This window comes from Helianthus annuus, chromosome 4, assembly GCF_002127325.2.
Source record: "Helianthus annuus cultivar XRQ/B chromosome 4, HanXRQr2.0-SUNRISE, whole genome shotgun sequence".
Lineage (NCBI taxonomy): Eukaryota > Viridiplantae > Streptophyta > Magnoliopsida > Asterales > Asteraceae > Helianthus > Helianthus annuus.
Window position 1 is genome coordinate 117,953,134 of NC_035436.2, and position 25,841 is coordinate 117,978,974.

General features: G+C 42.7%; 1 protein-coding gene across 1 annotated transcript; it reads left to right on the plus strand.

Annotated features, from left to right (window-relative positions):
* The first annotated feature begins 399 nt into the window (after positions 1–399).
* LOC110933299 (RNA polymerase-associated protein LEO1-like) lies at positions 400–25,841 on the plus strand. The gene is made up of 4 exons (XM_022176529.2): positions 400–840; positions 918–1,150; positions 1,265–1,522; positions 25,370–25,841. The coding sequence occupies exons 1-4, from the start codon at positions 400–402 to the stop codon at positions 25,839–25,841; spliced, it is 1,404 nt and encodes a 467-aa protein (XP_022032221.2).

Genomic DNA, 25,841 nt, shown 5'->3' on the forward strand with positions numbered 1-25,841 from the left:
GATTCACGCTATGGGTCATCACAATGGTGGTTATGACATTGCGATTGACTACATAATGTGCATGGTGACGTCACTTATTCTTAATCGTCCATTCAACTTTACCAAAATTATCTTCAAGCACATGAAAGCTAATTGTAACGGTGAGAAGTTTCTACAATATCCAAGGTTTATTCAAATGATCATGGATGATAAGATTAAGAACTTGGCAAAGGATGAGAAAGACGAGCTAGTATTGGAACACATGACCAATGCTACTCTTGATCAACTTCAAGTGTACAAGAAAAAGGAATGTCCACCATCAAGAAGAAAGTTTGATTGCATTCAAAATCCAGACTATTTGCCACCTCCATAAGGCAAATGGCGTCACGATGATAGCGATTCCGGAACGAGGATAAGAAAATGCAGGATTTTGAGCCAAAGAGAAGTAAATGGTTCATCAAAGAAGAGGGCAAGAAAAAGAAAGGAAAGAAAGGTACTCCAAAGAAAGCCATTCCAAAGAAGCGAGATCAACGACAGTTAGTTGATGAGCTGAGTGAAGACGAAGCTCAAAATGAACAGAATGTTGAAATGGGTGAAGCTGGTACTTCTACAGCAGAGATTGCATGTGAAATTGAAGCTCAGGCTTTCGGGGTCACAGAGAATGTTGGTGAGAATGTTGAAGGTACAGCAGAAAATGTTGAGGGTCCTGAAAGTTCGAGTTTGAGTGATATTCTATTGACAGAGATAGCACCAACAACTGGTGATCATCTCGCTAAATGGAGGAAAAAGAAAGATAAAGCGACTAAGAAAAGAAAGAATAGCGATGAGGAGGATGCGACTTATGAACCATCTGGTGCTGAAGTTGAAAATACTTCGAAAGGAGAAGAAAACGTCTAGTGAAAAAGATTGATTCTCCAGCACCGAAATGGGTACGAAAGAGTATAGCAAAAGCTGTGAAAGCCACAACTGCTAGAGTACCTGAGACAAGAGAGCCAGAGATTGTTGAAGCAACAACAGCTGAGCCGTTTGTTGTTCAAGCTCAAGCACAGCCAAGATCCCCCATACAACAAATAGCTCCAATTCAAACAGAAGCTGTTCAACCAACTCCACCACAACAACAATCAACTCCTCAACAACAAGGATCTACAACGAAGAAAGCGTCGACTCCGAGGTAACCACAAAGATCTGGAGATGATAGTTTTCCTGAAATTCCTAATTTCGGTTTAGGAACAGGACCAACGAGTTTACAAGAAGTTCCAGATATGTCGTTCTTTGATGATGGCAGAATGAAAGTGGTGGAAGATAAAGTAGAAAAGTTAGTGAAAGAGAAAGCTACATCCGACAAAAAAGTTAAAAGTCTCGAAGCTGAGAATGCAGTGTTGCACGACAAAGTCAAGAGCCTTGAAGCAGAGAATGTTGTACTGAACGATGTAGTTCAAGGTCTTATTTCTTCGAATGATCAGCTTGTCACTGCGAATGGAATGCTATTGTATGAGAATGAGCAGCTGAAGAAAATAATAGTTGATCATGAGGCTGACAAGAAGTTTGTCACACCCTGGCTTTGCGGAAGCGTGGTTAATTTGTGTGACTTCTTAATACCGTAGCTTAATCATAACAAAGCTATATGAATTTAAAAACCATGCAAGTCATCCATTAAGTTTTTGAAAACATCATACAATACCATTGTTTTTAACATGCAACCATAACCTTGTTCAGTAACATAACAACTTATAACAAAACATAAACGTGATTTAGGGATTGTGTCTTGTCCAGGTAAGAGACACAACCCTAAACCCTGATGACTTCATGACCAGTGCAGCGGAAAACGTTCCATACCGTGCCAGATCCGTTTAATTTCCTGAAATACATGTGAGTTGAAAAATCAACAATAATGTTGAGCGAGTTCACGTGTAGGTGAGTATGTAAAACATTTGTGAGTATAAAAATAGTTATGGTATGTAGCAGTGTAAGAGGACTTGTGATCATCAATGGTTTGCAAGGCCACTGACATATGTGAAGTGCAAATAGGGAGACTCAAACCTAGCAGATTTCGCCACGGCAAAGTATGTGGACAAAGTCACCCCACGGTCCGTTTCTAGTTTGGCCGGGGGCTGGGCTCGCTACACCCAGATAGATCTACCGCTCCTGTCCCTCGGTCCCTTCATGAGGACTAATGGCCCCATGTTGTTCCTATCCACTCACATGATCGTATAACACCTCCTTACGTTAAACATACCGTTGTAAAGTACTCGTAAATCATAGTAACATGTATTTCACCCCCGCAGTTAAGTAAACTGAAAACAGTTAGAGAAAAGGGGGACATGAACTCACAGTGAATGCGTATCTCTACCAAGTAATCCGAATATCTGAAGCTGTGCAACGACCTACAGGTGCTAATTCTATTAGACGGATGGCCGTGCCTTAGCTTTATAACTTACATTTTTAGGAGGCGGTTAGACAACCGTTTCGTGTACATACTTGGTATTTTACTTTCCTTCCCAAGGATGGGGGATTTAAATACATGTGTATTTATACTATCTCATTAAGTCCCACTTAATATATTTTTATTTCTCATTCCAAAATATAATTATTTTTCTCAAAAATAATATATTTTCTCTTTACATAATACTTTCCAAAATAATACGTTGACAACATACGTGTTGGTGAATATTTCCGCGTAATGCGTAAGTTACGTTTTAATGATTAGGTGGTAATAGAAATTACCGTTGTAACTTTTATGCTTGTCATATAAGCGTTTGTATTATTTTGGGTTTGACAAGTTAGTAAATATTATTTTTACTCTAAAAATAATATTTATACATTTTCACAAAATAATCATAAACAGTGTTGTGAAAAATATATTTATCGAATAAATATTTATCACGTTTATTTTTGTGAAAATCTCACCTCCGATTATTTATAAATAAAGTTGTGGCGAAATATATTTTTGAAAACATGTCAAAGTAGTCTAACACTTGTAAATAATCCTAAGTGTTAGATTTTTAGAAAATTTCGCCAGAGTTTCCCCTGTAACTGGAGGTGGCCACGCTTTCAAGCGTATCATTTTCTTTTACAAAATCACTTCTTTTATTTCAATCAATCAATTTCCAATACTTCAAACTAGTTTCAACACTTCAAATTTGTAGACTAGTATGTAAAATCGCATCATTTCATGAACTTGTAGTTTTTCTAAAAACTATTATGTAGATCTCGTTATATTTAGTGGATCTATGTATAAAATAGTTTAGTCTTGCAAAAACCCCGTTTTTGGAACAAATCACTCTTTACAACTTCCGACAATTTTTATAAAAATTGTTATTTTGTCGGATCTTTCGTTTCACAAGTGTCTTTACACTTGTAGACTATAAAAATCACATTTGTTAATCTGTTATACAATTTTTATAAAACATGATTTTCTCAACACCCGGTCCTACGAATATACCACTTGTACATACGTAGATCGGCTCGTTTTAAATACTATTTTTCATGTTAAAACACTTTTACACAAGTTCATGTTTCCCGTGTGGTGGAGTTTCACCTTTTAACCCTTGTACAAAAGAAACAAGTGTATGTCAAGATACGTGATCTTAACAAAGTCGGGTTAAACGATGATAAGAGCCACCACATCGTAGATCGGGCCATATTAACCAACATATTCTAATACTACGACATTTACACGCGTTATGTTCTTTTATCCAACGATTTTCACTTTTTAGTAGACTTTAAAGATTCATGAAGCGGGTTACCGACATTTAACCGATAAAAATCCTTTTAACCACTTTAGACATGATTAAAAATGAGTTTTAAACAATATACCTCTAGCTCGGGGCTAGGGAAGGTTCTAGTCGAAAACTGCGTGGATAAAAGCAAATGCACGAGGTTCTTCAACTTCCGTTTGTTCCAAGCTTCGTCGTACGCGATCCTCAAGACTTGTATGCACTTGGAATGTAGAGACTTGAACCGAAAAACGGATGGGTGGTGGTGGGGGTTCTCGGCCGTGAGGGGGAGCACAAGGGAGAGAGGGAGTGAGTTGGGTGGTGGTGTGTGATATGTGTGAGAGAGTGTGCCTTTTATAGAGAGTTTAAGCGTTATCGTCCAACGGGTCTCGTGCTATCTAGATATTAGACAAAAGTAATAAAATAATAAAAAGAATTCGGCCTTGTCCCCCTTGGTTGGGCCGATTTGGTTAGGGTGGTGGGACCACCCGGTTTGATTCCAACTAAACAGTTAGTGTTTAGTTACGTTAAGTCGGTTACATAAAGGTCTAACCTCGTTAGTTGTTTATTGCGTTATGATACGGGTGTTAGGGTAATCAGGGACCCTAACTGGCTCAGAAAAATACTAACAATAATTCTGGCAATATTTTTATGTTCTGGGTATTGTCCGGTTGTTCGGTTGGATAGGAATCCGTTAAAGTGCTTAAGATATCCTTTAAGCGTCGTAAGTAATATTTTTAGCGACACAATTTATTCAGCAAAGTGTCGGGAATAATTCCTTGTATTTTGGCACTTTATTAATTAGCTAGAAGCTAGTGTGTCAATAAAAGTGCTGTGTTTCGTGCTTAAAGTATGTTTTAGGCACATCCAATCTCTGTATCTTATTCCTAGAGACGCAATTATACAACCCTTGTATCCTTACACACACTATGGGTGTAGTAGAATAATTCTGGCTCATTCAGGCCTTTAGAGGCAGTGTATGCCTGATGCTGGCTATATCAGCATGTTCACTGTGTATCCGCTTAGTGCTACTGTGCTTTTTGTGCATCAAGTTTGTCACTAGAGTTCAGTAAATAAATAATGTAGTGACAGGAAAAATCAAAGTATGATGCAGACATGTACATGTATCAACAATCAAGTAGCAGTTCATCAGAAATCTCAGTTAAGCACAGTAATTAGGCAACAGTTAATAGCTAATTAAGTCGTACGGATACCTGGTTTTGTGAGGGTTGTCACATTCTCCCCCCGTTAAATAAATTTCGTCCCGAAATTTAAGTTCTGCTTGTAGATGCAGAGTTTTTAGGAAATAAGTGGGGGTATTTCTCTTTTATCCGGTCCTCACGCTCCCAGGTGTATTCAGGACCATGTCTGGCATTCCAGCGAACCTTGACGAGTTTGACACTGCTCCGGCGGGTCCTGTTAACTTTCCAATCTGTGACCTCGACAGGTGCTTCTACGAAGTGGAGCGTGTCGTCAACATGAATCTCGTCGATAGGAATGGCAACGTCAACTTGAGTTGGACTCTTCTTTAAATTGGATACATGAAATGTATCGTGGACACCATTTAATTCAGCAGGTAGGTCCAACTTGTATGCTACGGTTCCAATTCTTTCTAGAATTCTGAAAGGACCAATGTAGCGTGGATTTAACTTCCCACGCTTCCCAAAGCGTGCCACCCCTTTCCAGGGTGATACCTTTAATAACACCATCTCTCCAACTTGAAAATCCACATGTTTTCGGTTTGGATCCGCGTAGGCCTTTTGTCTGTGGCGAGCGGCTTCGATGCGTTTAAGAATCTGCGCAATCTTGTTTGTCGTCTCTTGGATGATTTCGGGGCCGGCAAGCTGCCTATCACCTGCGTCAGCCCAACATAGTGGTGATCGGCACTTGCGTCCGTATAGGGCTTCAAAAGGTGCGACACCAATACTGGTGTGGTAGCTGTTGTTGTATGAGAATTCGACCAAAGGTAAGTGTTTATCCCAGCTACCGCCCAAATCCATAGCACATGCTCTCAGCATGTCTTCCAAAGTCTGTATCGTTCGCTCGCTCTGGCCGTCAGTTTGCGGATGGAACGCAGTGCTCAGATTCAATTGTGAGCCAAAAGCTTCTTGGAAGGATTGCCATATCCTTGACACAAACCTTCCGTCTCTATCAGAGATAATCGAGAGGGGTACTCCATGTCGTGCTACGATCTCTCTCAAGTAAATTTCTGCAAGTTTACTAGTACTGTCTTTCTCCTTGATTGGCAGAAAGTGTGCGGACTTTGTTAGACGGTCAACAATCACCCAAATCATATCATGGCCTCTTGGCGTTCTTGGCAGTTTTGTAACAAAATCCATTGAGATTTGTTCCCATTTCCACTTGGGAATCTCAGGTTGTTGCAGAAGTCCCGAGGGCTTCTGGTATTCCGCCTTGACCTTAGCGCACGTTAAACATTTGCTCACGTAAATAGCAACGTCGCCTTTCATCCTAGGCCACCAATAGTAATTTTTGAGATCTTGGTACATCTTATCCGATCCCGGGTGGATAGAGTACCGTGACTTGTGCGCTTCATCGAAAATAACTTCCCTTAATCCACCCAATAGAGGAACCCAAATCCTTTTCCCAAAACATAACGTTCCTTCCTCGTTTTGCACCAATACCTTCTCCATCCCACGGAGATACTCTTTCTCAAGGTTCTCCTCCTTGAGAGCTTCTTTCTGCGCTGCACGAATGCGCGAGGAGAGATCGGTTTGGATTATCATTTCCATAGCCCTAACCCTTAGGGGCTTGATCCTTTCCTTACGACTTAAGGCATCGGCGACTACATTCGCCTTCCCTGGGTGATACTTTATCTCGCAGTCGTAATCATTCAATAATTCAACCCATCGTCTTTGCCTCATATTCAACTCCTTCTGGTTGAATATATGCTGTAGGCTTTTGTGATCTGTGAAGATTGTGCACTTCGTACCATACAGGTAGTGTCTCCAGATCTTTAGTGCAAAAACCACTGCGCCTAGCTCCAAATCATGAGTGGTATAGTTCTTTTCGTGCACTTTCAGTTGACGCGATGCGTAAGCAATGACCTTTTGGCGTTGCATCAACACACAACCCAATCCTTGACGCGATGCGTCGCAGTATACCACAAAATCGTCAGTACCTTCCGGTAGAGCTAAGATTGGCGCGTTACAAAGCTTATCCTTCAACACTTGAAACGCTTCATCCTGTTTGATTCCCCAATCAAACTTTTAATCCTTCTGCGTGAGGAGCGTCAAGGGTTGAGCGATTTTCGAGAAATCCTCGATGAACCTTCGATAGTAGCCAGCCAAACCCAAGAATTGCCGAATCTCGGTTGGCGTTGTAGGCGTTTCCCAATTCTTGATTGCCTTCCATCCCCATTCACCACGTGCCCAAGGAATTGCACCTCACGTAGCCAAAACTCACACTTAGAGAACTTGGCGTACAATTGTTCCTTCTTTAGCAACTCTAGAATGGCTCTAAGGTGCTGCTCGTGCTCAGCCTTCGTCCTTGAGTAAATCAGGATGTCATCGATGAATACGATCACGAACTTATCCAAGTACGGCTTACAAACTCGGTTCATCAAATCCATGAACACTGCAGGTGCGTTTGTTAAACCGAACGGCATAACGAGAAACTCGTAGTGTCCATAACGAGTTCTGAAAGCTGTCGTCGGGATACTCTCCTCCTGTATCCGAAGTTGATGGTATCCAGATCGAAGATCGATCTTTGAATAGAAGCTTGAACCTTGAAGCTGGTCGAACAGATCATCGATTCTTGGCAGGGGATACCTATTCTTGATTGTCAGCTTGTTCAACTCTCTGTAGTCAATGCACATGCGGAAACTTCCGTCCTTCTTCTTGACAAATAAGACCGGAGCTCCCCAAGGCGAGAAGCTTGGTCGGATAAAACCCTTGTCTAACAACTCTTGAAGTTGCGTCGACAGTTCTTGCATCTCAGACGGAGCAAGTCTGTATGGTGCCTTAGCCACAGGCGCGGCGCCTGGAACTAAGTCGATGCGAAACTCCACTTGCCTTTGAGGTGGCAAGCCAGGCAAGTCTTCTGGAAAGACTTCTGGGTACTCCCTCACGACAGGGATGTCTTCGATCTTTGGCTCAGCAGCCTTCTTATCTACAATGTGTGCTAGAAAAGCAACACATCCTTTCCTCAAACACTTCCTTGCTTTCAGGCAGCTAATCATCCTTAACGGCGTCTCACGCTTTTCTCCATGAACAACAATGGTCTCACCATCACCGGTCGGGATACGAATAACCTTTTCGTGACACACTATCTCAGCCTTGTTACTCGTTAACCAATCCATCCCTACTACCACGTCGAAGCTTCCCAACTGGACTGGTAGTAGATCTAGAGTAAACTCGCGTTCTCCCAATTCAATCACACAGCCTCTGATCACATCATTGGCTTCTATCAACTTTCCATTAGCCAATTCGATTGCGTAGGGAATGTCTAACTTATTAGCGGCTAGCCCAAGTATATTCTTAAATTCTAGTGATATGAAACTATAGTCGGCGCCAGTATCAAACAGAACAGATGCATAGCGTTGATTTACAGGGAACGTACCAGTGACAACGTTGGGATCCTGGCGCGCTTCCTGTGCACCGATCTGGAACACCCTTCCACGGGCTTGGTTCAATCCTGGGCAATCCTTCTTGAAGTGCCCAACGTCACCGCAATGAAAACATCCTAATCTTTTTCCACTTCCTGCACCGCCCCCAACTGGCGGGTTGTTTTGATTGGCAGTTCCGGCTTGATTTGCATTGTAGCCTCGATTATTCCCTTGTGGGCGATTTCCCAAACCACCACGATTATCGTTTCTATTCACATTTCCTCCCTGGCCTCCTCGGCCTGTACTAGCCCAACATGATTCCTTTGAGTGGCCCGGTTTTCCACAAGATTCACAAACTTTCACGTTACAATTGCCAGTATGGTGGCGTTGGCAGTTGTTGCATTTGGGCTGGGTGCCCTGGTACCCTTTCCCTTTCTTGGTACTACCAGCTGATTTTCCTTTCTTTACTGCCATACTGACGCCTTGTTTGAAGTTTGAAAACTTCCTTTTGTTATCTCCTGAGGACTCAACGTGAGTCTCTGTCTTCTTCGCCTTGACTTCATCAAACTTGTTTAAACGAATTGCCTCCTCAGTGAGAGTCACGCTCAAATCAATGGCTTCCGTAATAGTTGCCGGTTTGGAGGAGGTCACCATGCTAATGATTTGGGGAGCTAACCCCCAAATGAAGCGCTCAATTCGCTTGTATTCAGGCGTGACCATATAAGGAACCACTTGAGATAGGTCATGAAACCTCTGGACGTATTCTGCAACCTTTGGCCCATCCATCTTTAGGTGCCAAAATTCAGTCTCCAACCTTTGAATTTCTGCACGGGAACAATACTTCTTGCGCATAAGCTCTTTCAATTCGGCCCAAGTCAGGGCGTAGGCGGCAGCTTCGCCTAGTGTCTGCACTTGTAAGTTCCACCAAGATAGGGCTCCGTCTAGAAACAGCCCTGAGATGTAAGTGACCTGCTGGTCGAGCGCACATTTGCTCATGCGGATGGTGGAATCAGTCTTCTCTGCCCAGCGAACGAAAGCAACAGCACCACCTGTGCCGTCGAAGTTGATGGGCTTACAGTCCAAGAATTGTTTGTAGGTGCACCCATGAGGAGGATTTTGGTTGCCGTTGATGTTCGTGTTACTTCCGCTGGGTCCTTCTTGCGAGGCAGCATACTGAGCAATGGCGGCAGCAATAACTTGCTGTAGTTCTTCAGGAGTAGTGGGCATCGGCTGCGGTTGACGTCTGGGTGCCATCTTCTAAAGATGCGTACGTCGATTAGGCCATAATAAACATACGTATATAGTAATAGTAATAGCATATAACATCTCATGTCATCAATATATCACACAACATCCCATGTCCCAACATCCCATGTTGCAAATATCATACATACAACATCCCATGTCACAAAACATAAATGAGCAATCAAGTGAATCAGATATGGTGAGAATACGGCGATTGTTATATATATCGAGACCATAAAGTGTAGCAAGTGTGTCAGCACGTCACTGTATCATACAATCACAAATCAAATAGGGGCTACATCACCCCTGTCAAAAACAACATCACATCAGTGTCACATACAACCAGTACATCAACAAATATCAACAAAAATCTGTATCGTCAGATGGTCTCCAAAAATCTGTGCAGTCACAATCGCGGTCGTCTCACCATCGCCTACCACTACAGTACCAATGAGCCCTATGCGGATGGGGGTGGGGGAGGGGAAAAGTGAGCGAAAAGTAAGCGGCGTAAGTGATACCAGTCCTCCTCCATCGCCTGCTGAGTACGGATCACGGACGCAACCTGCTGCTCCAAGGTCGAAAGTCGGGCAGCAATGTCAGGAGGAAATGATCGAAAAGGCTGAAACGATGAAGATGTCTGACCAAGATATGGACCAAAAGACAACTGAGCTCTCTCGAGCTCCTGGAGTCGCTGTGAATGAGACTCGTGCTGGTGTACAAACGACATCAAAAGATCCTCAATAGTATGGCCCAAATAAAATGGGTGGTATGGATCTGTGGGTGGCATCGGTGAGGAAGATGACCAAAGTAATGGCGTGCTGGTAAGATCGATAGGAGCAATAACGGGGTCAACAGGTGCAATAACAGGATCGACATGATCAATAACAGGATCAGCAGGTATGTCACCAACGGGTAAAGGAACAATGGGATCAGCAGCAACATGATCGCCCTCGATCACAGGAACATCTACAGGGGGATCAGCATCAACAGGCTCAAGAGGAAAATCAGCATGAACAGGGTCATGCTCAGGTAAAGGGTCAAAAGCAGCTGCCTGCTCTGGGGCTATGGCAGGCTCAGGGTCGTCGAACGCCATGTCAAAGTCAAAATCTGGATCAATGGGACCGATAGGATCATCAGGGTCCTCCATATGCTCATCCATAGGAATATACTCGATATCATGGTCAGGATCAAATCCTGGAGGGAAAACAGGGTCAGAATCCTCGATATCATCATGCTCAAACGCGTAGCTCGGAATGGGGGCAGCTGAAGACGCCTGATCAGGGTCTGAGTCGTGAATAAACTGCTGCGCGCTCGCCCCGCGAGATGGTACAGATGCCACAGACTCAAAAGAGTCTGGGACTGGTGAGTGAATGGGCGAGTCTCCAGCTGGAACGTCAGCTATCATCAAGAGACCGCCAGCAGGTAGAGGAGCTACGTCAGGATCCTCGTCCTCAAATGGCTCGTCCTCGTAAAGCTCGATGTCGCCGTCAGCCTCGGCATCTGGCATAAGCTCATAAGCAGGGTAGGAAGCAAGAGGAATCGGTGCTGGAATCGCAACAATAGGGAGGTACTCAGCAGGATCGCCATCAATAGGCTCATAGGCACCCTCGGGTAAAGCGAAGGGCAAGGAGTCATCAGTGTGCTCATCGGCGCCGTCAGGTAACGCGAACGGCTGGAAGTCGTCATCGTCGGTGCTAGTATAGTCTGAGGTGTGCACCTCATGCTCCGAAGACATAACATCGTCTGACACTAACGGTAGGGGTCCAGTGGTATCTGATCCACCTGTAGCTGGTGAATCCATGGGTCTGTAACATAACACAGAATAAGCACAAAATCAGTGAATCAAATAGTCACATAAGTTACCAGATAATAATCACATAATCCACATAGTCCCACTAGCCTCCCAGCCTCTCAGACTGTCCTTCCTAGTCTCACTAGCCAACACTCCTAGTCCCACTAGCCTCCCAGCCTCTCAGACTGTCCTTCCTAGTCTCACTAGCCAACACTCCTAGTCCCACTAGCCAACACTCCTAGTCCCACTAGCCTGAACCTCAGCCTCCCAGACTGAGCCTAAAATAATGAATAATATGTGCTCAACATTCGTTTGTAAAAAGTTTGTGGATCTGGACTTAAGTGGTATGCAGAAAAATGTTTTCGTGAGAGCCCTAGTGATCATAGTCTAGACTCGAGAAAGAATCCTAGTTCGCTATGATCAGAGCTCTGATACCAAGCTGTCACACCCTGGCTTTGCGGAAGCGTGGTTAATTTGTGTGACTTCTTAATACCGTAGCTTAATCATAACAAAGCTATATGAATTTAAAAACCATGCAAGTCATCCATTAAGTTTTTGAAAACATCATACAATACCATTGTTTTTAACATGCAACCATAACCTTGTTCAGTAACATAACAACTTATAACAAAACATAAACGTGATTTAGGGATTGTGTCTTGTCCAGGTAAGAGACACAACCCTAAACCCTGATGACTTCATGACCAGTGCAGCGGAAAACGTTCCATACCGTGCCAGATCCGTTTAATTTCCTGAAATACATGTGAGTTGAAAAATCAACAATAATGTTGAGCGAGTTCACGTGTAGGTGAGTATGTAAAACATTTGTGAGTATAAAAATAGTTATGGTATGTAGCAGTGTAAGAGGACTTGTGATCATCAATGGTTTGCAAGGCCACTGACATATGTGAAGTGCAAATAGGGAGACTCAAACCTAGCAGATTTCGCCACGGCAAAGTATGTGGACAAAGTCACCCCACGGTCCGTTTCTAGTTTGGCCGGGGGCTGGGCTCGCTACACCCAGATAGATCTACCGCTCCTGTCCCTCGGTCCCTTCATGAGGACTAATGGCCCCATGTTGTTCCTATCCACTCACATGATCGTATAACACCTCCTTACGTTAAACATACCGTTGTAAAGTACTCGTAAATCATAGTAACATGTATTTCACCCCCGCAGTTAAGTAAACTGAAAACAGTTAGAGAAAAGGGGGACATGAACTCACAGTGAATGCGTATCTCTACCAAGTAATCCGAATATCCGAAGCTGTGCAACGACCTACAGGTGCTAATTCTATTAGACGGATGGCCGTGCCTTAGCTTTATAACTTACATTTTTAGGAGGCGGTTAGACAACCGTTTCGTGTACATACTTGGTATTTTACTTTCCTTCCCAAGGATGGGGGATTTAAATACATGTGTATTTATACTATCTCATTAAGTCCCACTTAATATATTTTTATTTCTCATTCCAAAATATAATTATTTTTCTCAAAAATAATATATTTTCTCTTTACATAATACTTTCCAAAATAATACGTTGACAACATACGTGTTGGTGAATATTTCCGCGTAATGCGTAAGTTACGTTTTAATGATTAGGTGGTAATAGAAATTACCGTTGTAACTTTTATGCTTGTCGTATAAGCGTTTGTATTATTTTGGGTTTGACAAGTTAGTAAATATTATTTTTACTCTAAAAATAATGTTTATACATTTTCACAAAATAATCATAAACAGTGTTGTGAAAAATATATTTATCGAATAAATATTTATCACGTTTATTTTTGTGAAAATCTCACCTCCGATTATTTATAAATAAAGTTGTGGCGAAATATATTTTTGAAAACATGTCAAAGTAGTCTAACACTTGTAAATAATCCTAAGTGTTAGATTTTTAGAAAATTTCGCCAGAGTTTCTCCTGTAACTGGAGATGGCCACGCTTTCAAGCGTATCATTTTCTTTTACAAAATCACTTCTTTTATTTCAATCAATCAATTTCCAATACTTCAAACTAGTTTCAACACTTCAAATTTGTAGACTAGTATGTAAAATCGCATCATTTCATGAACTTGTAGTTTTTCTAAAAACTATTATGTAGATCTCGTTATATTTAGTGGATCTATGTATAAAATAGTTTAGTCTTGCAAAAACCCCGTTTTTGGAACAAATCACTCTTTACAACTTCCGACAATTTTTATAAAAATTGTTATTTTGTCGGATCTTTCGTTTCACAAGTGTCTTTACACTTGTAGACTATAAAAATCACATTTGTTAATCTGTTATACAATTTTTATAAAACATGATTTTCTCAACACCCGGTCCTACGAATATACCACTTGTACATACGTAGATCGGCTCGTTTTAAATACTATTTTTCATGTTAAAACACTTTTACACAAGTTCATGTTTCCCGTGTGGTGGAGTTTCACCTTTTAACCCTTGTACAAAAGAAACAAGTGTATGTCAAGATACGTGATCTTAACAAAGTCGGGTTAAACGATGATAAGAGCCACCACATCGTAGATCGGGCCATATTAACCAACATATTCTAATACTACGACATTTACACGCGTTATGTTCTTTTATCCAACGATTTTCACTTTTTAGTAGACTTTAAAGATTCATGAAGCGGGTTACCGACATTTAACCGATAAAAATCCTTTTAACCACTTTAGACATGATTAAAAATGAGTTTTAAACAATATACCTCTAGCTCGGGGCTAGGGAAGGTTCTAGTCGAAAACTGCGTGGATAAAAGCAAATGCACGAGGTTCTTCAACTTCCGTTTGTTCCAAGCTTCGTCGTACGCGATCCTCAAGACTTGTATGCACTTGGAATGTAGAGACTTGAACCGAAAAACGGATGGGTGGTGGTGGGGGTTCTCGGCCGTGAGGGGGAGCACAAGGGAGAGAGGGAGTGAGTTGGGTGGTGGTGTGTGATATGTGTGAGAGAGTGTGCCTTTTATAGAGAGTTTAAGCGTTATCGTCCAACGGGTCTCGTGCTATCTAGATATTAGACAAAAGTAATAAAATAATAAAAAGAATTCGGCCTTGTCCCCCTTGGTTGGGCCGATTTGGTTAGGGTGGTGGGACCACCCGGTTTGATTCCAACTAAACAGTTAGTGTTTAGTTACGTTAAGTCGGTTACATAAAGGTCTAACCTCGTTAGTTGTTTATTGCGTTATGATACGGGTGTTAGGGTAATCAGGGACCCTAACTGGCTCAGAAAAATACTAACAATAATTCTGGCAATATTTTTATGTTCCGGGTATTGTCCGGTTGTTCGGTTGGATAGGAATCCGTTAAAGTGCTTAAGATATCCTTTAAGCGTCGTAAGTAATATTTTTAGCGACACAATTTATTCAGCAAAGTGTCGGGAATAATTCCTTGTATTTTGGCACTTTATTAATTAGCTAGAAGCTAGTGTGTCAATAAAAGTGCTGTGTTTCGTGCTTAAAGTATGTTTTAGGCACATCCAATCTCTGTATCTTATTCCTAGAGACGCAATTATACAACCCTTGTATCCTTACACACACTATGGGTGTAGTAGAATAATTCTGGCTCATTCAGGCCTTTAGAGGCAGTGTATGCCTGATGCTGGCTATATCAGCATGTTCACTGTGTATCCGCTTAGTGCTACTGTGCTTTTTGTGCATCAAGTTTGTCACTAGAGTTCAGTAAATAAATAATGTAGTGACAGGAAAAATCAAAGTATGATGCAGACATGTACATGTATCAACAATCAAGTAGCAGTTCATCAGAAATCTCAGTTAAGCACAGTAATTAGGCAACAGTTAATAGCTAATTAAGTCGTACGGATACCTGGTTTTGTGAGGGTTGTCACATTCTCCCCCCGTTAAATAAATTTCGTCCCGAAATTTAAGTTCTGCTTGTAGATGCAGAGTTTTTAGGAAATAAGTGGGGGTATTTCTCTTTTATCCGGTCCTCACGCTCCCAGGTGTATTCAGGACCATGTCTGGCATTCCAGCGAACCTTGACGAGTTTGACACTGCTCCGGCGGGTCCTGTTAACTTTCCAATCTGTGACCTCGACAGGTGCTTCTACGAAGTGGAGCGTGTCGTCAACATGAATCTCGTCGATAGGAATGGCAACGTCAACTTGAGTTGGACTCTTCTTTAAATTGGATACATGAAATGTATCGTGGACACCATTTAATTCAGCAGGTAGGTCCAACTTGTATGCTACGGTTCCAATTCTTTCTAGAATTCTGAAAGGACCAATGTAGCGTGGATTTAACTTCCCACGCTTCCCAAAGCGTGCCACCCCTTTCCAGGGTGATACCTTTAATAACACCATCTCTCCAACTTGAAAATCCACATGTTTTCGGTTTGGATCCGCGTAGGCCTTTTGTCTGTGGCGAGCGGCTTCGATGCGTTTAAGAATCTGCGCAATCTTGTTTGTCGTCTCTTGGATGATTTCGGGGCCGGCAAGCTGCCTATCACCTGCGTCAGCCCAACATAGTGGTGATCGGCACTTGCGTCCGTATAGGGCTTCAAAAGGTGCGACACCAATACTGGTGTGGTAGCTGTTGTTGTATGAGAATTCGACCAAAGGTAAGTGTTTATCCCAGCTACCGCCCAAATCCATAGCACATGCTCTCAGCATGTCTTCCAAAGTCTGTATCGTTCGCTCGCTCTGGCCGTCAGTTTGCGGATGGAACGCAGTGCTCAGATTCAATTGTGAGCCAAAAGCTTCTTGGAAGGATTGCCATATCCTTGACACAAACCTTCCGTCTCTATCAGAGATAATCGAGAGGGGTACTCCATGTCGTGCTACGATCTCTCTCAAGTAAATTTCTGCAAGTTTACTAGTACTGTCTTTCTCCTTGATTGGCAGAAAGTGTGCGGACTTTGTTAGACGGTCAACAATCACCCAAATCATATCATGGCCTCTTGGCGTTCTTGGCAGTTTTGTAACAAAATCCATTGAGATTTGTTCCCATTTCCACTTGGGAATCTCAGGTTGTTGCAGAAGTCCCGAGGGCTTCTGGTATTCCGCCTTGACCTTAGCGCACGTTAAACATTTGCTCACGTAAATAGCAACGTCGCCTTTCATCCTAGGCCACCAATAGTAATTTTTGAGATCTTGGTACATCTTATCCGATCCCGGGTGGATAGAGTACCGTGACTTGTGCGCTTCATCGAAAATAACTTCCCTTAATCCACCAAATAGAGGAACCCAAATCCTTTTCCCAAAACATAACGTTCCTTCCTCGTTTTGCACCAATACCTTCTCCATCCCACGGAGATACTCTTTCTCAAGGTTCTCCTCCTTGAGAGCTTCTTTCTGCGCTGCACGAATGCGCGAGGAGAGATCGGTTTGGATTATCATTTCCATAGCCCTAACCCTTAGGGGCTTGATCCTTTCCTTACGACTTAAGGCATCGGCGACTACATTCGCCTTCCCTGGGTGATACTTTATCTCGCAGTCGTAATCGTTCAATAATTCAACCCATCGTCTTTGCCTCATATTCAACTCCTTCTGGTTGAATATATGCTGTAGGCTTTTGTGATCTGTGAAGATTGTGCACTTCGTACCATACAGGTAGTGTCTCCAGATCTTTAGTGCAAAAACCACTGCGCCTAGCTCCAAATCATGAGTGGTATAGTTCTTTTCGTGCACTTTCAGTTGACGCGATGCGTAAGCAATGACCTTTTGGCGTTGCATCAACACACAACCCAATCCTTGACGCGATGCGTCGCAGTATACCACAAAATCGTCAGTACCTTCCGGTAGAGCTAAGATTGGCGCGTTACAAAGCTTATCCTTCAACACTTGAAACGCTTCATCCTGTTTGATTCCCCAATCAAACTTTTTATCCTTCTGCGTGAGGAGCGTCAAGGGTTGAGCGATTTTCGAGAAATCCTCGATGAACCTTCGATAGTAGCCAGCCAAACCCAAGAATTGCCGAATCTCGGTTGGCGTTGTAGGCGTTTCCCAATTCTTGATTGCCTCGATCTTGGTGGGATCAACATGAATTCCATCCCCATTCACCACGTGCCCAAGGAATTGCACCTCACGTAGCCAAAACTCACACTTAGAGAACTTGGCGTACAATTGTTCCTTCTTTAGCAACTCTAGAATGGCTCTAAGGTGCTGCTCGTGCTCAGCCTTCGTCCTTGAGTAAATCAGGATGTCATCGATGAATACGATCACGAACTTATCCAAGTACGGCTTACAAACTCGGTTCATCAAATCCATGAACACTGCAGGTGCGTTTGTTAAACCGAACGGCATAACGAGAAACTCGTAGTGTCCATAACGAGTTCTGAAAGCTGTCATCGGGATACTCTCCTCCTGTATCCGAAGTTGATGGTATCCAGATCGAAGATCGATCTTTGAATAGAAGCTTGAACCTTGAAGCTGGTCGAACAGATCATCGATTCTTGGCAGGGGATACCTATTCTTGATTGTCAGCTTGTTCAACTCTCTGTAGTCAATGCACATGCGGAAACTTCCGTCCTTCTTCTTTACAAATAAGACCGGAGCTCCCCAAGGCGAGAAGCTTGGTCGGATAAAACCCTTGTCTAACAACTCTTGAAGTTGCGTCGACAGTTCTTGCATCTCAGACGGAGCAAGTCTGTATGGTGCCTTAGCCACAGGCGCGGCGCCTGGAACTAAGTCGATGCGAAACTCCACTTGCCTTTGAGGTGGCAAGCCAGGCAAGTCTTCTGGAAAGACTTCTGGGTACTCCCTCACGACAGGGATGTCTTCGATCTTTGGCTCAGCAGCCTTCTTATCTACAATGTGTGCTAGAAAAGCAACACATCCTTTCCTCAAACACTTCCTTGCTTTCAGGCAGCTAATCATCCTTAACGGCGTCTCACGCTTTTCTCCATGAACAACAATGGTCTCACCATCACCGGTCGGGATACGAATAACCTTTTCGTGACACACTATCTCAGCCTTGTTACTCGTTAACCAATCCATCCCTACTACCACGTCGAAGCTTCCCAACTGGACTGGTAGTAGATCTAGAGTAAACTCGCGTTCTCCCAATTCAATCACACAGCCTCTGATCACATCATTGGCTTCTATCAACTTTCCATTAGCCAATTCGATTGCGTAGGGAATGTCTAACTTATTAGCGGCTAGCCCAAGTATATTCTTAAATTCTAGTGATATGAAACTATAGTCGGCGCCAGTATCAAACAGAACAGATGCATAGCGTTGATTTACAGGGAACGTACCAGTGACAACGTTGGGATCCTGGCGCGCTTCCTGTGCACCGATCTGGAACACCCTTCCACGGGCTTGGTTCAATCCTGGGCAATCCTTCTTGAAGTGCCCAACGTCACCGCAATGAAAACATCCTAATCTTTTTCCACTTCCTGCACCGCCCCCAACTGGCGGGTTGTTTTGATTGGCAGTTCCGGCTTGATTTGCATTGTAGCCTCGATTATTCCCTTGTGGGCGATTTCCCAAACCACCACGATTATCGTTTCTATTCACATTTCCTCCCTGGCCTCCTCGGCCTGTACTAGCCCAACATGATTCCTTTGAGTGGCCCGGTTTTCCACAAGATTCACAAACTTTCACGTTACAATTGCCAGTATGGTGGCGTTGGCAGTTGTTGCATTTGGGCTGGGTGCCCTGGTACCCTTTCCCTTTCTTGGTACTACCAGCTGATTTTCCTTTCTTTACTGCCATACTGACGCCTTGTTTGAAGTTTGAAAACTTCCTTTTGTTATCTCCTGAGGACTCAACGTGAGTCTCTGTCTTCTTCGCCTTGACTTCATCAAACTTGTTTAAACGAATTGCCTCCTCAGTGAGAGTCACGCTCAAATCAATGGCTTCCGTAATAGTTGCCGGTTTGGAGGAGGTCACCATGCTAATGATTTGGGGAGCTAACCCCCAAATGAAGCGCTCAATTCGCTTGTATTCAGGCGTGACCATATAAGGAACCACTTGAGATAGGTCATGAAACCTCTGGACGTATTCTGCAACCTTTGGCCCATCCATCTTTAGGTGCCAAAATTCAGTCTCCAACCTTTGAATTTCTGCACGGGAACAATACTTCTTGCGCATAAGCTCTTTCAATTCGGCCCAAGTCAGGGCGTAGGCGGCAGCTTCGCCTAGTGTCTGCACTTGTAAGTTCCACCAAGATAGGGCTCCGTCTAGAAACAGCCCTGAGATGTAAGTGACCTGCTGGTCGAGCGCACATTTGCTCATGCGGATGGTGGAATCAGTCTTCTCTGCCCAGCGAACGAAAGCAACAGCACCACCTGTGCCGTCGAAGTTGATGGGCTTACAGTCCAAGAATTGTTTGTAGGTGCACCCATGAGGAGGATTTTGGTTGCCGTTGATGTTCGTGTTACTTCCGCTGGGTCCTTCTTGCGAGGCAGCATACTGAGCAATGGCGGCAGCAATAACTTGCTGTAGTTCTTCAGGAGTAGTGGGCATCGGCTGCGGTTGACGTCTGGGTGCCATCTTCTAAAGATGCGTACGTCGATTAGGCCATAATAAACATACGTATATAGTAATAGTAATAGCATATAACATCTCATGTCATCAATATATCACACAACATCCCATGTCCCAACATCCCATGTTGCAAATATCATACATACAACATCCCATGTCACAAAACATAAATGAGCAATCAAGTGAATCAGATATGGTGAGAATACGGCGATTGTTATATATATCGAGACCATAAAGTGTAGCAAGTGTGTCAGCACGTCACTGTATCATACAATCACAAATCAAATAGGGGCTACATCACCCCTGTCAAAAACAACATCACATCAGTGTCACATACAACCAGTACATCAACAAATATCAACAAAAATCTGTATCGTCAGATGGTCTCCAAAAATCTGTGCAGTCACAATCGCGGTCGTCTCACCATCGCCTACCACTACAGTACCAATGAGCCCTATGCGGATGGGGGTGGGGGAGGGGAAAAGTGAGCGAAAAGTAAGCGGCGTAAGTGATACCAGTCCTCCTCCATCGCCTGCTGAGTACGGATCACGGACGCAACCTGCTGCTCCAAGGTCGAAAGTCGGGCAGCAATGTCAGGAGGAAATGATCGAAAAGGCTGAAACGATGAAGATGTCTGACCAAGATATGGACCAAAAGACAACTGAGCTCTCTCGAGCTCCTGGAGTCGCTGTGAATGAGACTCGTGCTGGTGTACAAACGACATCAAAAGATCCTCAATAGTATGGCCCAAATAAAATGGGTGGTATGGATCTGTGGGTGGCATCGGTGAGGAAGATGACCAAAGTAATGGCGTGCTGGTAAGATCGATAGGAGCAATAACGGGGTCAACAGGTGCAATAACAGGATCGACATGATCAATAACAGGATCAGCAGGTATGTCACCAACGGGTAAAGGAACAATGGGATCAGCAGCAACATGATCGCCCTCGATCACAGGAACATCTACAGGGGGATCAGCATCAACAGGCTCAAGAGGAAAATCAGCATGAACAGGGTCATGCTCAGGTAAAGGGTCAAAAGCAGCTGCCTGCTCTGGGGCTATGGCAGGCTCAGGGTCGTCGAACGCCATGTCAAAGTCAAAATCTGGATCAATGGGACCGATAGGATCATCAGGGTCCTCCATATGCTCATCCATAGGAATATACTCGATATCATGGTCAGGATCAAATCCTGGAGGGAAAACAGGGTCAGAATCCTCGATATCATCATGCTCAAACGCGTAGCTCGGAATGGGGGCAGCTGAAGACGCCTGATCAGGGTCTGAGTCGTGAATAAACTGCTGCGCGCTCGCCCCGCGAGATGGTACAGATGCCACAGACTCAAAAGAGTCTGGGACTGGTGAGTGAATGGGCGAGTCTCCAGCTGGAACGTCAGCTATCATCAAGAGACCGCCAGCAGGTAGAGGAGCTACGTCAGGATCCTCGTCCTCAAATGGCTCGTCCTCGTAAAGCTCGATGTCGCCGTCAGCCTCGGCATCTGGCATAAGCTCATAAGCAGGGTAGGAAGCAAGAGGAATCGGTGCTGGAATCGCAACAATAGGGAGGTACTCAGCAGGATCGCCATCAATAGGCTCATAGGCACCCTCGGGTAAAGCGAAGGGCAAGGAGTCATCAGTGTGCTCATCGGCGCCGTCAGGTAACGCGAACGGCTGGAAGTCGTCATCGTCGGTGCTAGTATAGTCTGAGGTGTGCACCTCATGCTCCGAAGACATAACATCGTCTGACACTAACGGTAGGGGTCCAGTGGTATCTGATCCACCTGTAGCTGGTGAATCCATGGGTCTGTAACATAACACAGAATAAGCACAAAATCAGTGAATCAAATAGTCACATAAGTTACCAGATAATAATCACATAATCCACATAGTCCCACTAGCCTCCCAGCCTCTCAGACTGTCCTTCCTAGTCTCACTAGCCAACACTCCTAGTCCCACTAGCCTCCCAGCCTCTCAGACTGTCCTTCCTAGTCTCACTAGCCAACACTCCTAGTCCCACTAGCCAACACTCCTAGTCCCACTAGCCTGAACCTCAGCCTCCCAGACTGAGCCTAAAATAATGAATAATATGTGCTCAACATTCGTTTGTAAAAAGTTTGTGGATCTGGACTTAAGTGGTATGCAGAAAAATGTTTTCGTGAGAGCCCTAGTGATCATAGTCTAGACTCGAGAAAGAATCCTAGTTCGCTATGATCAGAGCTCTGATACCAAGCTGTCACACCCTGGCTTTGCGGAAGCGTGGTTAATTTGTGTGACTTCTTAATACCGTAGCTTAATCATAACAAAGCTATATGAATTTAAAAACCATGCAAGTCATCCATTAAGTTTTTGAAAACATCATACAATACCATTGTTTTTAACATGCAACCATAACCTTGTTCAGTAACATAACAACTTATAACAAAACATAAACGTGATTTAGGGATTGTGTCTTGTCCAGGTAAGAGACACAACCCTAAACCCTGATGACTTCATGACCAGTGCAGCGGAAAACGTTCCATACCGTGCCAGATCCGTTTAATTTCCTGAAATACATGTGAGTTGAAAAATCAACAATAATGTTGAGCGAGTTCACGTGTAGGTGAGTATGTAAAACATTTGTGAGTATAAAAATAGTTATGGTATGTAGCAGTGTAAGAGGACTTGTGATCATCAATGGTTTGCAAGGCCACTGACATATGTGAAGTGCAAATAGGGAGACTCAAACCTAGCAGATTTCGCCACGGCAAAGTATGTGGACAAAGTCACCCCACGGTCCGTTTCTAGTTTGGCCGAGGGCTGGGCTCGCTACACCCAGATAGATCTACCGCTCCTGTCCCTCGGTCCCTTCATGAGGACTAATGGCCCCATGTTGTTCCTATCCACTCACATGATCGTATAACACCTCCTTACGTTAAACATACCGTTGTAAAGTACTCGTAAATCATAGTAACATGTATTTCACCCCCGCAGTTAAGTAAACTGAAAACAGTTAGAGAAAAGGGGGACATGAACTCACAGTGAATGCGTATCTCTACCAAGTAATCCGAATATCCGAAGCTGTGCAACGACCTACAGGTGCTAATTCTATTAGACGGATGGCCGTGCCTTAGCTTTATAACTTACATTTTTAGGAGGCGGTTAGACAACCGTTTCGTGTACATACTTGGTATTTTACTTTCCTTCCCAAGGATGGGGGATTTAAATACATGTGTATTTATACTATCTCATTAAGTCCCACTTAATATATTTTTATTTCTCATTCCAAAATATAATTATTTTTCTCAAAAATAATATATTTTCTCTTTACATAATACTTTCCAAAATAATACGTTGACAACATACGTGTTGGTGAATATTTCCGCGTAATGCGTAAGTTACGTTTTAATGATTAGGTGGTAATAGAAATTACCGTTGTAACTTTTATGCTTGTCGTATAAGCGTTTGTATTATTTTGGGTTTGACAAGTTAGTAAATATTATTTTTACTCTAAAAATAATATTTATACATTTTCACAAAATAATCATAAACAGTGTTGTGAAAAATATATTTATCGAATAAATATTTATCACGTTTATTTTTGTGAAAATCTCACCTCCGATTATTTATAAATAAAGTTGTGGCGAAATATATTTTTGAAAACATGTCAAAGTAGTCTAACACTTGTAAATAATCCTAAGTGTTAGATTTTTAGAAAATTTCGCCAGAGTTTCCCCTGTAACTGGAGATGGCCACGCTTTCAAGCGTATCATTTTCTTTTACAAAATCACTTCTTTTATTTCAATCAATCAATTTCCAATACTTCAAACTAGTTTCAACACTTCAAATTTGTAGACTAGTATGTAAAATCGCATCATTTCATGAACTTGTAGTTTTTCTAAAAACTATTATGTAGATCTCGTTATATTTAGTGGATCTATGTATAAAATAGTTTAGTCTTGCAAAAACCCCGTTTTTGGAACAAATCACTCTTTACAACTTCCGACAATTTTTATAAAAATTGTTATTTTGTCGGATCTTTCGTTTCACAAGTGTCTTTACACTTGTAGACTATAAAAATCACATTTGTTAATCTGTTATACAATTTTTATAAAACATGATTTTCTCAACACCCGGTCCTACGAATATACCACTTGTACATTCGTAGATCGGCTCGTTTTAAATACTATTTTTCATGTTAAAACACTTTTACACAAGTTCATGTTTCCCGTGTGGTGGAGTTTCACCTTTTAACCATTGTACAAAAGAAACAAGTGTATGTCAAGATACGTGATCTTAACAAAGTCGGGTTAAACGATGATAAGAGCCACCACATCGTAGATCGGGCCATATTAACCAACATATTCTAATACTACGACATTTACACGCGTTATGTTCTTTTATCCAACGATTTTCACTTTTTAGTAGACTTTAAAGATTCATGAAGCGGGTTACCGACATTTAACCGATAAAAATCCTTTTAACCACTTTAGACATGATTAAAAATGAGTTTTAAACAATATACCTCTAGCTCGGGGCTAGGGAAGGTTCTAGTCGAAAACTGCGTGGATAAAAGCAAATGCACGAGGTTCTTCAACTTCCGTTTGTTCCAAGCTTCGTCGTACGCGATCCTCAAGACTTGTATGCACTTGGAATGTAGAGACTTGAACCGAAAAACGGATGGGTGGTGGTGGGGGTTCTCGGCCGTGAGGGGGAGCACAAGGGAGAGAGGGAGTGAGTTGGGTGGTGGTGTGTGATATGTGTGAGAGAGTGTGCCTTTTATAGAGAGTTTAAGCGTTATCGTCCAACGGGTCTCGTGCTATCTAGATATTAGACAAAAGTAATAAAATAATAAAAAGAATTCGGCCTTGTCCCCCTTGGTTGGGCCGATTTGGTTAGGGTGGTGGGACCACCCGGTTTGATTCCAACTAAACAGTTAGTGTTTAGTTACGTTAAGTCGGTTACATAAAGGTCTAACCTCGTTAGTTGTTTATTGCGTTATGATACGGGTGTTAGGGTAATCAGGGACCCTAACTGGCTCAGAAAAATACTAACAATAATTCTGGCAATATTTTTATGTTCCGGGTATTGTCCGGTTGTTCGGTTGGATAGGAATCCGTTAAAGTGCTTAAGATATCCTTTAAGCGTCGTAAGTAATATTTTTAGCGACACAATTTATTCAGCAAAGTGTCGGGAATAATTCCTTGTATTTTGGCACTTTATTAATTAGCTAGAAGCTAGTGTGTCAATAAAAGTGCTGTGTTTCGTGCTTAAAGTATGTTTTAGGCACATCCAATCTCTGTATCTTATTCCTAGAGACGCAATTATACAACCCTTGTATCCTTACACACACTATGGGTGTAGTAGAATAATTCTGGCTCATTCAGGCCTTTAGAGGCAGTGTATGCCTGATGCTGGCTATATCAGCATGTTCACTGTGTATCCGCTTAGTGCTACTGTGCTTTTTGTGCATCAAGTTTGTCACTAGAGTTCAGTAAATAAATAATGTAGTGACAGGAAAAATCAAAGTATGATGCAGACATGTACATGTATCAACAATCAAGTAGCAGTTCATCAGAAATCTCAGTTAAGCACAGTAATTAGGCAACAGTTAATAGCTAATTAAGTCGTACGGATACCTGGTTTTGTGAGGGTTGTCACAAAGTTGAAAACGAAGCAGATGGATATGCTGTTTGCTGTATTCGAGAGCAAAATAGGTGTTAGTGTTCAAGAAGAGTTTGATCAGATAGAAATCCAAAGGGCTGAGGCTCGGAGGATTGAAAGAGAACGTAAAGCAACTAAAGAAGCGGCAGCAACAACAACAACAAAAGACAAAGGCAAAAGAATAGTTGATTATGACGATGATGAAGATGCTGAAGATTATGATGAAGAGGATGATGAATTTAAAGATTTAGATGATCCTCCCAACCATCCAAAAGACGATAATGTTGATGATGATGATCAGGGTGGTGGTAATGCTCTTCAGATAGTGAAATATTCTGGTGGTAATCAGCTAATGGATTATAAGAACAACAACCAGAATGAAGAGAGAGAAGATGATCACTCTAAGGGGAGAGTGGATCAGGAGGTCAACATGATGAAGAATCTACTAGAATCTTCATAG